This window comes from Macrotis lagotis, chromosome 2 (genome assembly GCF_037893015.1).
Source record: "Macrotis lagotis isolate mMagLag1 chromosome 2, bilby.v1.9.chrom.fasta, whole genome shotgun sequence".
Classification (NCBI taxonomy): domain Eukaryota; kingdom Metazoa; phylum Chordata; class Mammalia; order Peramelemorphia; family Peramelidae; genus Macrotis; species Macrotis lagotis.
The window spans coordinates 146,711,551-146,728,446 of NC_133659.1; the positions used below are offsets into that span (position 1 = coordinate 146,711,551).

A 16,896-nucleotide genomic window follows, 5' to 3' on the forward strand; every position below is an offset into this window, starting at 1 on the left:
TAGAAATCCCACAGGCCTGAATTCTTCATCTCTATTTCAGAATTCTTGATTAAATCATCCCAAAGATGGAAAAAAAAAATAAGGTCCCATTTATCCATAAAGCCAGTATCCATAGAGCCAGTATGACCCTCTAGCAATGCAAACTGGCATCTTCTCGAAATTTGTAGAATTAAAGGGTTCCACAAAGCACTAAGAGGTTAAGTGATTTACCTAGGGTCATACTGGCTCTATGTATACCTCAGAGAACTTTATCCTAAGTCATCCTGTCTTTAAAACCACACTGCCTCTTTAAATGAAATTACCAAACTAAGCCAAACTCTGCTGTTGGGGAGGCCAACACTGAGCAATGGGCCTCATGGATGACAAAAATTGAGTTCCTCACAATTTTTCCATTTTCCCCGAGATTCCATCTAATGTACTTTGAATGTCATTTGTGATCTTAGATCTTAGATCTTGGGGGTGGGGTGAAGGAGGGACATTTTCATTTCCTTTCTGTCATTCCTTTTTGAGGTTAAAGTTGATGAAGTTTGAAAAAAAAACAAGTTATTTTGGTTCAACTACTGACCCTACACTAAAACTTGACCATGATCAAGTTATCTATTCCTTTCTGGAATAAAGAAAATTGCCCTATACCTCAGTTTTCTCATTCCTTTCACTATTCATCTCACATTGTAGTTATAAGAAAATATTTTATAAAATTTAAAAGAAGTATAAGTCTTAAGAACTGGATTCTGGTCCTGCTCTGGCACTAACTAGCTATATAGCTTTCAACAAGTTAGGACAGTGGACTGGAAAAACCAGCTGGAAGACTGGGGTTTAAAATATATCTTTGGTCATCCTGAGTCACCTCCTTAGGCATTAGCTGTAAACAAGGAAGTTACAAAAAAAAAAGGAAGGTCCTGGACTAGATACCACAAAGGGCTTTTCTGTACTAAATGTGTGATCCTACTAATCCTTTGACCCTCAGTTTCTTCTTCTGTATCATGAGAGATTTGGACCAGATGAACTCTAAGATTCCCTCTAAGACAAACTTGTTGACATTTCTAGTCTTGCAGTCTACAGGTGGCCACCAGGTGGCTCCATAGTGCTCAGATGCTGAGCCTGGAGGCAGACTCCTCTTGAGTTCAATGAGCTCTTTCAGCTGAGTGACCCTGAGCCAGTCACTCCACTCTGCCTCAGTTTCCACATCTGTCCAAGAAACTGGAGAAGGAAGTGGCAAACCACTACACAATCTCTGCTAAGAAAACCCCAAATGGGGTCACAAAGATTTGAACATGACTGAAATGATTCAACAACATTATAGACATTATTTCACTTACAGACTTTGAAAATCTTAAAATACTACATAAATGCAAGTCATTATTATTATTATTATTATTATTATTATTATTATTAAGGATACTCTAGGAATGGCTATCCTTTGAAGATGAAGAGACTGCCATCAAGAGAAATTAAACGGCTTGCTGGTACTTTGTTCTGGATGAGGACCATGACCTCAAGGAAGGTAATGTCATGAATTGAAAGTGATTTGGATTTAAGTGAGGGGGGCAATGCAAAGTCACCAGCCTCACTTCTCTAGAGTCATCTGGGTCCAGTGGCCAAATATGGATCAGGACCACTGGAGACGGCCCTCGGTGTTGACCTTTTTAAGCTAGGGCCTTTAACAGGTTTCAGTTTGTCTGAGGGTGATTCTCATATCAGTGATTAAGGGTAGGAAAGAAAGAAATGAAGCAAAAAAAAAAATAGCCTCTTGCATAGTCAAAAAATAAAGCTGCAAGGGGAAGATTCTCAGGGTTTCTCTAATGGAGCAGGATTTGAATCCAGGTTCCTACTCATTCAAGATCAAGCCCTTTTATATGGTAAATACAATTATACATGTACTACTTTTACCAGATTGTCTGCTACTATGGGAATGGGGGGAGAAAAGGGAGGGTAGTAGAAAAATGTGGAATTCATAAGCTTGTAAATGACTGAATGTTGAAAATTAGCTTTGCGTGTAATTGGAAAAATAAAATAAAATTTAAGATTCAGAACTCTTTCCACTATGCCAAACTTGCCCCTCAAATATAAGCTTGTGAATGGCAACATCCATTGCATGAAGTTCCAAACAATTCTGTGGTTCTCTGAATCTAAACTGAAGAAAATTTAGAATCTCCCTAGACCAAAATCAATCATTCAACCTCTCTCCTTTTTTTGGACAGGCAGGAAATTATGAGTATAGAATGGTACAAATGTTGACAGACATGGCAGATGTTTGGGTCAGTTTTGCTGAAATGAGATTGTTAAAAAAAAACTTTGTTCCAAAGGCTGGTTGAGTATAAGAGGAGGGAGACATCTTCTTAGAAATGAATGTGATGTAAAAAGAAAAGTCATCAGTAATGCTAAAAAAAAAAAGCTCAATCATTCCCTCTTCAGGGCCTTTCCATAAACAAAAGTATTCTCTGTCAGCAGTTATGAAGAGCCTAGATCTTCAGAAGACAGAATGCTCCTATAGTTTCTTTCTTACCATGTGACCTCATAATGAATTCAGAAAGCCTAAGAGATGGGAGAAATGCAAAATTTCTATAAGCCTCAGATTTGGTAAGCCAAAGGGAATGAGCATCAAACAATCTTTCTGTAGGCAGTATCCAGGGTAGTTTGAATATTTATTTTCTGTAGCCACACTTCTAACCATGTCACTGGCCTGGTCCAGGTTCCATGGTTTCTGAACATTCTTCTGTAGACTGCACACGAACACAGATCCCACTTTCTGTTCTGTTATTTAGTCATATAAGACCTGGTCTCAGCTTTCCCACCAGAAAAATGGGTATTCTAATAGTGATTCTACCTATTTCATAGGGATATAGTGAGGAAAGACCTTTCCAAAGCTTTAATGCATTATATAAGAACAACTTGTTGGCCTGCAAGTTGTAGTGAAGTTTTAAGCTATTAAAGCTGCTCAATCATTCCCTTTGAGTTATTTAAGCCTGAAAGGGCACTAAGATTTTTGTATTGCTCTTGTAAGGCCAGAGGGTTGAATGAGGATTGTCTTCTTTACTGGACTAGCTTTGGCTTACATTTGGAATCCAATACATATCACTTGGGGGAGGGGGGATACATAAAATTTGTTAAGATCTGAAGAATGGGTTTGATAAAGGGTCAAAGGAGCTAAGACCACAGGGGAAAATGGGGAGCTTCTCTTCAAGCCTAAAATCTCAGCAGTCAACCTTTTCATCTAGATTTCTTCAAATGCTGTGAGTAGATATCTTGGGAGAGTCAGACTTGTTATCGAATCTGTTGGAGGAACTCCTTTCTAACATTGTCTTCTCCCATTTGATTCCAAGTTCCTGGAGGGCAGGGACTATTTTTCTTTTTCTTCTTTGTATCTCCCGGACATTGTTGATCAGTTGTTTTTCAGTTGTGTCTGACTCCTGACTCCTTGCCCATTTGGCAAAGTTACTGTAATGGCTCATCATTTCTTTCTCCAGTTCATTTGACAGATGAGGAAACTAAGGCAAACAAAGTTAAATAACTTGCCCAGGGTTATGTAGCTAGTTAAGTATCAGAGGCCAGATATGAACTGGGGAAGATGAGTCTTTCTGATTCCAGGCCTGGTGCTCTATCCACAGTACCACCCAGCTGCCTGTCCAGAACATAGTAGGCCCTTCATAAATATTTATTAAATTAAGCTGGATTGGATTGAATCCTGATAAGGAAACTTCCTCTATTGATAAAGATTGGTACCTGTCTAGAGGGTTGCTTGGCACTTAAAGATTAATGACTTACCCACAGTCACAAAGTTATATATGTCAACAGTTGGACTTGAATCTAGTTCTTCCTGACCCCAAGGCCAGTTCTCTATTCATTATGAACCTCTCAAAATATACTTACCTAAATTTTAAAACACCTTGACCAAACCTCAGAGCACTCAACAAAATTTCAGAACCCTGAGTAAGTCTTTTATTCCTTTTTTAAATCACAAACTTCAACTCCTTTTTTGTTTTGGGGGGGGGGGGGTTGTAAGGCAACAGTTAAGTGACTTGCCTAAGGTCACACAGCTAGGTAGTTATTAAGTGTATGAGACCCAATTTAAACTTCAGCTCATAATAATACTTTAATATTTCCAAAGTACTTTGAAAAGGCTTTGACTACATCAGCCTGATTATTTAATTCTTGTTGGCTTTCTGGGAGGAAAGGATTATTCATGACATTCATATAGAATAGGGTTTATTAGCACAAGTGGCCCATGAGGCCCTGAATAGAGTCTTATGTTCAAGGTCATAAGACTAGTTGGGTAAGCAAAGACAAGCCTGGCTAGAAGCACTCTGACTTTTACTCTCTTGTTCACAGCTATGAGCCTGGTGTACTCCCATGTCTCTTATTAGGAGAGCTAATTCCTAAGATATGGAAAAATCTGGACATCCCTGGTTCTCATTTACAGTCCCCTTAGTTTTCAAAATAAATTCTTCCAGCTTAAACATCCCATGTTGACGAACTCTTCACTTGCCTGGTCTGATACGTTGTACCAGTCGTAATCAAAGGAATGGACATTCTTATTGTGAGAAAAGGATAAAGTGAACAAGTTGTAACAGGCTCTGGATGCATAAAGCAGGATAACTGTCACCCCAATGGTGGTCACTTGACATACGGATGAGCCCTGGAAAAGAGGGAAATTTGCTTTAGTCCAATCCAACTCCAAGGAAGGACCAGCTCCATCCCACCCAACCACCATTCCTCAGGTCCTCTGCATCCATCCTTTCTTAGCTCTATCTCATCAGGTAAGCCATCTGAAAAAGCCAAAGCTCTATCTGACTACCCCTATCAGATACCTCCAGGAATTAGTAAGCCTCTAAATGAATATTCAGTTTTAAGAATCTAATCATATAGTCCCAACCCTGCCTGCATTTTTTCCCATTTGAAAAAGAGACAAAAATTCTAGAATAGAAATATTAATTTGGAAATACTTCCATGCTGTCCAAACAAGAGACAGCTCAAAACTGTATTATGGGCATTTGTGGGCCTTTTGAGTAGGAATGTACCAAAGTGGCCTGGACCTTTGTTTTACTTCTCCCTGAACACGGCTGGCCAGCTGAGTGGTAAACAGTTCTGGAAGCTGCCAACTCCCCTAGGCTTGCTCTTTGCTTCGGTCACTCTTCCCAGCGAGCTGATTAACCACATAGCAGGAGATGGTTTTATGGACAGAATTCATTGCTGGAGGATTTTTGGAACCAGTCACACATTTGCTGTTTAATGCATACTTTTTGACTGAAGTTGGGGCTTGTCAGTAACTATGAAAATTCTCTTGTTCATAAATGGTCAGTTTGTCTAACCAATCAGAAAGCCATGGGATAAACAGGATATTAGTTAATGTGCTTGAACATCCGGAGACTGCTTTGATTTTTTTTTTCAGGAAGGAGTTATCAAATAAATCCAAGGTGTTATTAAATTGTTTCAATGGCTGTTAATTATGCTTATTATTTTCCCTGTGGGAGGTCTGAACAGTGCTTCAGTAGAAAGCTACAATTTAATCCTTCCTGTTAAATCCCCTCTCCCTATTTTAAAAATCCCCAACTGCCTCATATAGAGGAGAGATTATGTTCAAGGGAATTCAGAGAAAATCAAGTTTGACATTTCCCTGAAAAGCATATAAATGAAGAGTTGCCTGAGCATACTGACTGTAGGACTAGATTCTCCAGGGTAATGTCAGCAAACAAGATGGTGCTTGGTGGCAAGGATTTGGATTTATAAGGAATCTTTCACTCTAGGCCCTCAGGGTTGGCAGCTATTCCTCAATTTGTCATGACTGGATGTTTTCTGAGCACTGGCAGATTGCCACTCAGTGCCACACAAACCCCCATCACCTGGCTCCAGTCTTCGGAATAAAGAGATTAAATAAATGGGTTTTAAGGGCACTCAGCAAAATTACAAGTAGACAAGGGAGCGGGGCCCTGGTCCTCCTCCTCTGATGTCAATATTCCATCCTGCCAGGAATTACACAATCCTCCTTTGCTCAGCAATCTGCTTTGTGAAAGAGCTTCACCAGCTGTTCAAGCAAATTTAGTCCTATAGTCTCAAACATGCTTATATTTTTTTTTCCTTGCTAAAGAGGCAAGTTTTGATATTTCTAGGGTGTCTGGGTCTATAACTTCCTCCATTACTTTCATTCTGGTCTCTTTCCTGTAAAAAGAAATTGTCTCATTGCTTTAAAAAGGTTGGTAGAGGACAATTCTGTGGGCCCTTGTCCCTAAGAAGCAGGAAGGCCTAGTCACCTAGCAAGTCAAGAGGGAAAAATGGTGGATCAGAGGTCACCCTGACTCACCAGTTAACCTCTTAAAAACTCCAGCCTCAGACACTTAATACTTACCTAGCTGTGTGGCCCTAGGCAAACCACTTAACCCCACTGCCTTGACAAAAAACAAACAAACAACAACAACAACAACAAAAAAAAAAACAAACCTCCCACTGTCTAAAAAATGTAAATATGAGAATACAGGAATGATATGTGACTTTAGTTGTATAGGTCCTACCAGTGGGGAAATACCACCTCAAGATAGATAAAAATCTGCCTCTAACTCAGTAGATTCCTCCTAGTAGAGAGACTAATCTAGGGTCATAAGGGTAATTCAGAGTTACAGGCAAGATGTGAGCTCTCTATGACCCCAAGACATAATTTTCTGACTTTAATCAGATAAATTATTCTCTTCAAACTCTACCCTGAACATTAGTTAGTGTATTCTTGGTTGTCCAGAACAAAGATACCCCAGGAATCCAAGAGGATGAGCTATTAGTGGTTTGAATTTATGCTCAAGTCTTTTGTTTTAAACACCTTGACTAAACTTTAATTAAAGGTTAGGAATAAGAGAGACATTTTGGTATTTTTTTTCTCCCTGTCAATCTGCTATTTCTGGCATTAGGTTTTTTGGGAAGGATTTGAGCACATGTTGGAAATGCTTCCCATCCTACCTTAGATTCCAAGTATATATTGGCCAAAGACATCTTGGAAATCTTGTAGAGGCAGATGGAAAGCGAGATGGCACAGAGAACAAAAAGGGTATCATTAATGGCAACCCGTACTGAGACGATGACCTTTCTCTCCCAATTTTCTGTTTTCACGAGTACTGCACAGGTTAAATTCACCAATAGGAAAAGAAGACTGATGAAGAGGGAAGCCAGGTAGAGGGGAAGTCTGAAAAGAAAGAATGAGAAAAATTTAAAGCATGATTTTCTCCATGTTGCATAAATGTTCAACTCAGAATAATGCAAATTTTCTTAGCTAAGTGTATGCAACAGACATACCAAGCTCTTTGGAACCTGCTTATTTTATAGCTATGAGCACCACAGACTGATTAACTTAAAAAATATCTGTTACAGACCCTTCCATTAGTTAGAAAACTGCCCGTTGTCTATTCTTGAAATTGTATCCAAGTGACTTCAAGGAGATCCACAGTTGCTATGGGGACTGTTTGGTGTCAGTCACTATGCCAAGTGGTGCTAATACAAACAGATACATACATGACACCTGCATGACACATGATACATACATGAGTATAGCCATAATGTGCATGTGTATGTGGGTGACTGCATGCATACCTATACATGAATGCATGTGTATATGTACAGAATAAATACAAAATAGCTAGAAAGTAGTTAAAATGTAATGAAGAAGAAGGGCACTGATAGGGTGAAATCAGAAATAGTTTCATGTGGAAGCTGAAATTTCAATTGTCAGAAAGAGAATTATATGAGGCTGTGGAGGAGATGGTAGATTCCAGGCATGGGGGGCCATTGGGGTAAAATCAAAGTGAAAAGAACGGAGCCCCATGTGTGAAAATAAGAGGGATTCCACTGGGTTTGTGAAAACTAACATTTGTAACCTATAATACATCCCAGAGAAGGCAGTAAAAGTACAATTAATTCAATCCCAATAATTTAATTGGACAAGCATTATTAAGCAACTGCTATGGACAGAAAACACTGAGAGAGAGAGAGAAAAGGTTTAGACCCTGTCCTCATGAAGCTTAACAACAAAAGCAATAACAAGAGCTAATATTTCTATAGAATGTTCCAAAAGTCTGAGTGCAGTTTAAAGCTCTGATAGTTTAAAGTTACAATAAGATTTTGGGGACATCCCATAAAGAACTTTCAGGTCTTTACATTGCTTTACATATATCATCTCACTGAATGCTCACAAAAACGCTGGGAAGTAGAAATGACTGTCCCCATTTCACAGATAAGGAGACTGAGGCTGAGAGAGAGAGAGAGAGAGAGAGAGTGAGTAAGGGATTTGCTCAGAGTCAAACAGCTAGTAAGTGTCTAGAGTCAGGATTTGAAACATTAAGCCAAGTAACTGCTAATTTACTAAGGGTTATAAAAGAGACATAATACAATTTTATATGAGAAAATGGTGTGAAAGGTCCTTAGTGATCAAGGAAGGTAGCACTTGGGATGGGCTTTAAAATATGTATAGAAATTCAATAGATATGAAAGGGAATGAGCGCAGTTCACAGTTGGACAGCATTTCAGGTTGCAAAGTACTTTACATTTGTTATCTCACTGAATCTAACAAAATCCCTATAGAGAAGTGCTATTTTTATCTTCCTTTGACAGATGAATAAATTGAGGTTTAGAGAGATGAAATGACTTGTCCTGAGTCTTATGGCTATTCAGTGTTTCACTTGAGTGAGATTTTAATCTAAATCTTCTTGATTTCAAGTCATTATATAATAAATCTTTTTTGGGGAAAAAAACAAACATTCCCAAGTAGGGGAAACATTAAGAATAGAGGTATGGCAACAGGGAAGTATGGGATAGTTAAGGAAAAAAAAATCATCTATTTGGGTTGGAAAGGGAATAATACCAAATATCTAATGATATAAATACATTTATAAAGTACTTTGCAAACTTTAAAACTCAAAGTACTAGCTATTATCAGCATCATTTTCATAATAATAATAATAATAATAATAATAATGTTTCAACATGTTATTATTATATTTTATATTATATAAGATTACTATTATTCCAATTTATTATGTTTGACTCTTTGTGATTCCATTTGGGGTTTTCTTGGCAAAGATACTGGAGTTCTTTGCCATTTTCTTCTCCAGCCTATTTGAAAAAGGAGAAAACAGAGGCAAAAAGGGTTAAATAACTTGCCCAAGGGGTGGCTAGGTGGTGTAGTGGATAAGAGCACCAGTCCTGGAATCAGGAGTACCTGAGTTCAAATTTGGCCTCAGACACTTAATAATTACCTAGTTGTGTAGCCTTGGGCAAGCCACTTAACCCCATTGCCTTGCAAAAATCTAAAAAAAAAAAAAAATGACTTGCCCAAGTTTTCTCACATAGTATCCAAAGCCAGATTTGAGTCAGGAAGATGAATCTTCCTAACTCCAGGCCCCTCATTCTAAGTACTGTGCCACATAACTGTTCTTGTTATTACATAAGACTAGAAAATAGGGTGGCACCAAATTGGAGTGCAGTTAAAGAGAATGAACATTATTCAGCAGACAGTAGGAAACAATGAAGATTTTTTTGCTTTATGTATATTATCTTGTTTGATCCCCACAACAGTCCTGGGAGGTAGGTACAATTATTACCTTTACAAATAAGTAAACTGAGCTAAGAAATTTCTGGGGCAGTATTTAAATTCACATTTTTCTGAATTCAAGTCTTACATAAACAACCTAATTGTTAATAGATTGATAAAACCATGGCATACAGAGGAAAGTGACTGGAGAGGTCCCCTAGTCCAGTCCCTTCATTTCATATTTGTTGAAAATGAGACCTGGATTGGTTAAGTCAGTAGTCCAGGGTCATATGAGGAATAAGTGGGATTTGAAGTAAGGTCTAGGTTCATCACCCATTCCATCACACCAAGGCACCTCCCCAAAACAATAATAAAATGAGGAAGAAATACTAGTTTAATCCAACAAGTCTTTATTAAGCAAATGCTTAAAAACTGTGGTAGGGAGACAAAAATAAAAAAACTACCCACATCCTCAAACACTCAAAAACAATACCAAAGAGGTAAACTGAAAAAAGAGTATAGGGTTGGGAGGATGCAGAACTTTTGGGAAAAAGATAATAAGCTGAATTTTGGACATGGATTATGGGTTCACAGATTCTGAACTGGAAAGAAGCTCATAGAGAACTTTGAATCCAACAGACTCAAATGAATTAGAAATGAGAAAACAAAGATATTAAATGACTTGCTCACAGTCACATAAATAATAATTTCAGTCAGTAAGTCAATAAACATTTATTAAGTGTCCACTGTGTGCTAGTCATTGTGTTAACCACAGGGTAGCCAAAAAGAGAGACAAAAGACAGTCCCTGCCTTCAAGGAGTTTGCAATCTAATGGGAGATACAAGTAAACATACATTTACAAGCTAACTACATACAGGATTCATAGGAAATACTTTGAAGAGATCAGGCACTAGAGTGAAGGGGGGGGCGTTGGAAAAGGTTTCCTGTAAAAGATGGAATTTTGGTAGGCTTTTGAAGGAAGCCAGGAAGGAGGGAAAGCCGAAGAGTTGGGGAGAATCAGAGGAAATGCCCAGGGCTGAGAAGTGGAGTGTCCTGTTCATGGAATAGCATGAAGGCCTGTGTCATTGAATTAAATAATAGGAATAAGGTGTAAGAAGACTGGAAAAGTATGTGTGTGGGGGATTGGTCATGAAGGGCTCTGAATACCAAACAGAGCATTTTATATTTGATCCTGGGAAGGATAGGGAGTCATTGCTATTCTTTCTAGGAAGAATTAGACAATGTGTTCTGAGCACTTTAAAGCAAGAAGGTAAATTCAGAATCTACTATTATCACTGGTCACATCTAATAGAAATCCTCAGGTCAAACAAAAAGGGCTTTGTGGTGTCTGTTGGCCTTTTACCAGAAGGTAGAGGCTGCCATTTTGGATTCTCTCCTCTAAGCAATTCCTGCAGCTGCTCTGAAGGGTTGGGTTCTATTTTGTTCTTGAGTACCTAAAAGCTTTCCAAATAGCTCCTGGGAAGCATAGTTTCTTTTGAAGTTTTTTTCATTTTTCACTTTTAGTTCTTGTAAGTAGACAGTGGTAGTTGAGTATAAAGAATGATATTCTTAAACTAGCCAGAGTTTAATCTATAAACTTAACTTTCCAGGTAATGACTTTAAAGAGCAGTGGGCAAGCTTGAAAGGTAACACATTTATACAACTGCCATAGGAGTTCCTTAAAAAGCTGGGAATACAAGCCCACTAATAGGCTGATTGAAAACATGGCTCTAACAAACTATAATTTTCACTAATTTATCTGGGTCTTACTTTTTCCACTTTTCAAAGGAGAATTAATGCCCATCACTAGATAGCGATACTAAAGTTTCTGATAGATCAAGATAAAAATACTCTATAACAGTATATTTTGCTTTTATGTGATTCAATTTCAATTTAGCAAACATTATTTATCTACTACAGGCAAGACCTAGGGGTTACAAAGATGAAATAATTCACTCTCTGCTCTTATGGGGGGGGAGCAGGAGAAGTGTGAAGGGAGAAAATAAGGTGTGCAGAAAAAATATAATACAAGTACACAAATAAGAAATCTAGACCTTTTGTCAATTACTTTGACACCAATCTCCTCTGATAGAAGGTAAGCTCCTAGAAGGCAGAATTTTTTCTTTTTAGTCTTTGTATCCCTACTGCCCAACTAGCACATAATACATGTTAAACAAATTACTTATTGATTACTGAGTTCTTATAAACTGGGCAAAAAGTACTCACCACAAGGAGTCAGCAGATGTGAGTTCTAGATCTGACTCTAACACTAAATTGTTATACATATTCAGGTAAATTACATAATCTTTTGGTGGTTCAGTTGTCTTATCTAGAAATCAGGGATAATAATCTCTGACTGGTTCCTAGAATTCTTTTAAGAATTAAAAAAATATAAGTATAGAGTTCCTTTTAACACAAACACATAGTGGTGTTATGATTTGTCAATTAGGAGTCAAATCTGACAATTAGTAAAATGAATTTCAATTACAAATTCACAACTACAAATCTAACTGGCATATAATTCTAAAAGTAAAAGTATTGTATATCAATGCTTAGATACAAAAATGATAATTTCAACAAATAAACATTTTGCATGTTTATCACTTCTCTCTATAGGTCACTCTTTTGATGACAAATAAATTAACAGCTAGAGCAAGTTATTTATTTCAAAATTAAAAAAATTCAAAAAGGGATTTTATTTTTCTTCTAGTAAAAATATTTTAATAATAGTTCAATATATTATTGATTAATTGATATACATCCAATCAAACATCTTGCAAATCAATCACATTCATACTTGAACATCAAAATGATCTTGGCAATTATTTGGATGTTAAGTTTTGAAATTAACATTAATATGTTGTAATTATGACAGAAATTAATAAAACTTTGATAATATTTAATACATAATAAATGACTTCAGAATGAATTCTTAATGAATTCCTGGAAAAAATAAGCAACTGTATCATCAAATGGGAAAGCACTGATGGAAATCCAAGAGTTGGTCTTACTCTATACCAAAGGAGAAAATTGAAAAATAGTATCTGGATAGAAAAATATCATAAATTGAAGAATTAGAGACTTTTCAGGCACTAGTAACTCAGATCCTAATGAGATTGATTGCTCGAGTCACCTAGCCACAGGCCAAACAGTGCTTCTGTTTGCTAGATACACATTGCATCATACCAACAAATCTTCCTCCTTGTGAGGAAGAAATCCAAAATTAAGGAACTGAAAGTTAGAAAATAAAGCTGTAGACCATTAAAAAATAAGGCAAACCTTGGGACATCAGACTAAATTCTTCTTGATGGGGCAGCTAGGTGGTACAGTGGATAGAGCAACGGCCCTGGAGTCAGGAGGACCTGAGTTCAAATTTGGCCTCAGACACTTAATAATTGCCTAGTTATGTGACTTTGGGCAAATCAATTAACTCCATTGCCTTAAATGAAATCCTTCATGATTTTGTAGGTCCTGTGAAGGCTTGTGGTCTCTTGGGGCACTTTTTGAGAGTTCAAGGTTACATTTGGATGGTGGCAAGCTTAGACACTGGAGTAGGACTTTATTGGAGTAGTTACTCTTTTGGAATAGTTTATTGCTGCCAAATAAAAATGGTCTCTGAGGTCCTTTCCAACTCTGCTATCTCTGGGTATATCATTCCTTTGTCTCCCTAATGCTCACATCAATGGGCACTGATCACTGATCTTGTATCATGATTCCATAGAACTTCCCTTATTTGGGAGACCTTGCCTTTCTTGTGGTAGATTGCCTCTGCTCTGGAGCTGCCCCTTAACTTTCTTGAATGTTTTCTATCCTTGGCTGAAATGTTTACACCTAGATATTTCCATTCTAGAAACTTCCATGCCCCATGTTTTCAGTTGAGGCATTTAAAGAGAGCTAAATGGAGTGGTGGATAGAGCTTTTGTCCTAAAGTCAAGAAGATCTGAGTTCAAATCCAACCTCAGATACTTACCTGTGTGATCCTGGGTAAGTCACTTAACCTTTGTCTGCCTCTGTTCCCTCAACTGTAAGATGGAGTACAATATGCCCCTTCCAGGCTATGTTGTGAGAATAAAATAAGATATTTGGGTTTTGCAAGGCAGTGGGGTTGTGAGGATCAAATAAGATTGGTTTTTGCAAGGCAGTAGCTTTAAGTGACTTGCCCATGGTCACACAGCTAGGTGGTTTTTTTGTAAGTGTCTGAGGTTGGACTTGAACTCAGGTCCTCCTTCCTGAACCACCTAGCTGCCCCAAATAAGATAACATTTGTAAAAAATTTAGCATAGTGCCTTAATAAACATTATTATTAAGCTTAATAAATTCTTGTTTTGTTCTGTCCTTACATCGTTCTTGAGTATAGCTTGTCTGTACATAGGCAATTGCAGTTCTTTTCCTCACTAGATTGTGAGCTCCAAGGGCAGGTACTCTCTTTAACCTTTCTCTATATCCCCAATACTTAGCTCTGCTCTCAATAGTCTTCTCTATCACCTAATTTTTTTTTAGACAATCGCAATCAATAACTTATTAAACATCTACTAAACTCTAGGTACTATATTAGGCTATACAGTATATGTGTATAGAGTTTAGTAGATATTTAATAATCATACTTTAAAATATTATTAAAAAAATTTTTTTTTGCTTCTTTCATTCAAATGATTTCTGGATTCCTACATTCCACAAAGCATTTCTGGCTAACTGGGAGAGAGATGAACAGAATTTCCCATTCAATTCTGCTTTTTTAACTTAACAAACATTTTCAAACTAGTGATCAAAAATATAGCACCATACTAGATGTTGAGGATACAAACCAAAACGAATCTGAAAAAATCATGAGAAAGAAAGGAAAAACAAAAAAGAAATTTTAAAAAAAGTGAACATAGTGGGCACTCAGACTTTTTTTATGTTTTTTCTGCCTTTCTCATGGTTTTCTCCTTTCCTCTTAGTTCTAATTCCTCTTTCACAACATGTCTAATAAGCAAATATGTTAAACATGAATATAAATGTACAACTTTTACTAGACTGTTCACCACCATGGTGAGGGGAGAGGGAAAGGGAGATGGTAGAAAAATGTGGAACTCATATATTTGCAAATGAATGAATGTTGAAAAACTACCTTAGCATGTAATTGGAAAGATAAAATAAAATTTCAATTAAAAAATGAAACTGACCTTGAAGAATTTACATTTTAACTGCTCACATCCTCACTCCCTCCTTACCTGTCCCTCTCAAAATCCTTTTACTTCTTACTTTCACTTAGGATAGCACAAGTGATTCCTTCGATTTGGAGGCTTTCTTAATTTTCCCAAGATCTTTCAGCCCTCTCTTCTCAAGATTAGCTTGTATATGCTTAAAAGTTTTTTTTTTGTGGTATATGCTTACAGATGCAAGTCATTTTCCCTCAACAAAACATAAATTTTTCATTTTGATTAATTTATTTTTGAATTTTACAATTTTCCCCTTAACCTTACTTCCTTCTCCCCACCCCCCAACAGAAGGCAGTAATAGAACATAAATTTTTTAAGGGAGAAATTTCATTTTTCTTTGTATCCCAGGACCTGATTCATGAAAGATAAGTGCCCATTGATTGGTTTATTGCTTGGTCAAAAATCCCAATTCTCTCTTTCCCTATCAACCCACAAAATAATTTGCTCTTTGTTCATGTTTAATACAAACAAAGTATTCATGTTTGTTCAGCATTGGTACAGCTGGTATATTCCTTAGCCCTAGAACTGTGCCATGCTCTCTGGTCTTTACTGTGTGTGTGATTAGTTCCTGAGGACATGGATCCTATCATTTTTTACTTACTCCACATGATATCCAGCCCTAGCATGCCAACTGTAATGTATTTAATTCAGCAAACATGAATAAGTTCCTACAATGCACAAGACCAGGTATTAGGAATAGAAAGCTAAGTCAGAGATATAATAACTAAAATAAAACAATACTGATAATCAGCACTGTGAGTAAGCTTTGAGGTTTTCAAAGTGCTTTATAGATGTCATCTCATTTGACCTTCACAACAACCCTAGAAAATAACTGCCTGAATTTTAAGTGATTTGTTCGTGGTCATAGAGTCAATATTGGAAGATAATTGCATACAAAGTACTATCAATGAGTCAAGGAGAGAGACATTAGGAAGATGATAGGATCTCAGATTTAGTGATCAAGGGACTTTCAAAGTCACTGAGTCCAATTCCCTCATTTTACAGTTGAGGAAACAGAGATGTTAAGTGACTTGTTGAAAGACCAAGAGTTAGTAAGTGGTAGAACCAGATCCTCTGACTCCAAACTCAGCACTACTGCTCAGAGAAAGTTTCATGGAAAGAATGTCAAACCAACTTTAGCCTTCTGGGATGGGAAGAATTTTAGCAAGCAGAGAAGGCAAGTATGATTAACTGCAGATGAGAATAAAACCTTTCCTGATCCCCCCCCACAACTACTAGTACCCTTCTTCTCAAATTATCATATCTAATTACCTTGAATTTTTTGCTATTATAATTATTTTAATTATTGTTAGCTCTTAATAGTTATTCTACATATATTCATTTATGAACTTTCCTCTAACTCTCTTCAGCTAGAATGTAAGTTTCTTGTAGGTAGGGATGATTCTATGTATTACATTTGTTTTCCCAGTACCTGTTACATGATCAAAGGCATAATCAATTCGGCAATCAATAATTGCACCATAATCTATTAATTGTCTCTTATGCATCAGACAATGAGTGATTTCAGGAATGGTTGATGAATAATGTAACATAACAAACACATTCACTGCCATTCAGAGATACCTGTGTCAATGTAAGTAGTAGGAACAAGAGGACAATGCTTCTGGAGACCTTTTGAAAGTTTGTGTCCTGAAAGTACTATTTTCTCATGCATTTTAGTGACATGGTACACTTTAGTAAAGAATGCAAGCTGGAAACATTCAGAAGCCATGGGTCGAGCTTATGAATCAGTCTCATTGTCTCAATAGAAAAAGTGTGCTCACTGCCTGTCCAAATGCTTTTATGCAGCCCATTGTAACCCAAACTGGTCTTTGGAAATAGAATAATCTGGGCTTTTTATACTTAAAGGATAAGTCTCATCATGAATGCTATTTAAAAATCAATTAAATGAGCATGAACTGCGAACTAGCTACAGCATGTCTGGCTTGCAATAAACACCACTTCCCATGGCTTGCCCATACTGCCAGTTACACTGGCTGCATTGCCAATGAGTTCTATGTGGGTTGAAAGGTGAGACTGAGAGAAATGGCTATTCAGTCCTAAAATCTGATGAATTTAGGATTTCCCTCAAAGCAAAAGACAAAAAGTATCTCTAAAAAAGGTCATGACATTCATAATTGAAGCCAATGCCACATTTCAGTTAGAGGTTAAGTGGAAATAATAATGTAT

General features: G+C 37.1%; 1 protein-coding gene across 1 annotated transcript in view; it reads right to left on the reverse strand.

Annotated features, from left to right (window-relative positions):
- GPR137B (G protein-coupled receptor 137B) overlaps positions 1 to 16,896 on the reverse strand; it is a 105,917-nt gene that overhangs the window by 21,598 nt on the left and 67,423 nt on the right. Inside the window, exons 3-4 of the mRNA XM_074222960.1 lie at positions 6,943 to 7,165; positions 4,483 to 4,636 (exon numbers count right to left, since the gene is read on the reverse strand). Of these exons, the coding sequence (XP_074079061.1) occupies positions 4,483 to 4,636; positions 6,943 to 7,165 (377 nt within the window). The remainder of the gene's footprint in view (positions 1 to 4,482; positions 4,637 to 6,942; positions 7,166 to 16,896) is intronic.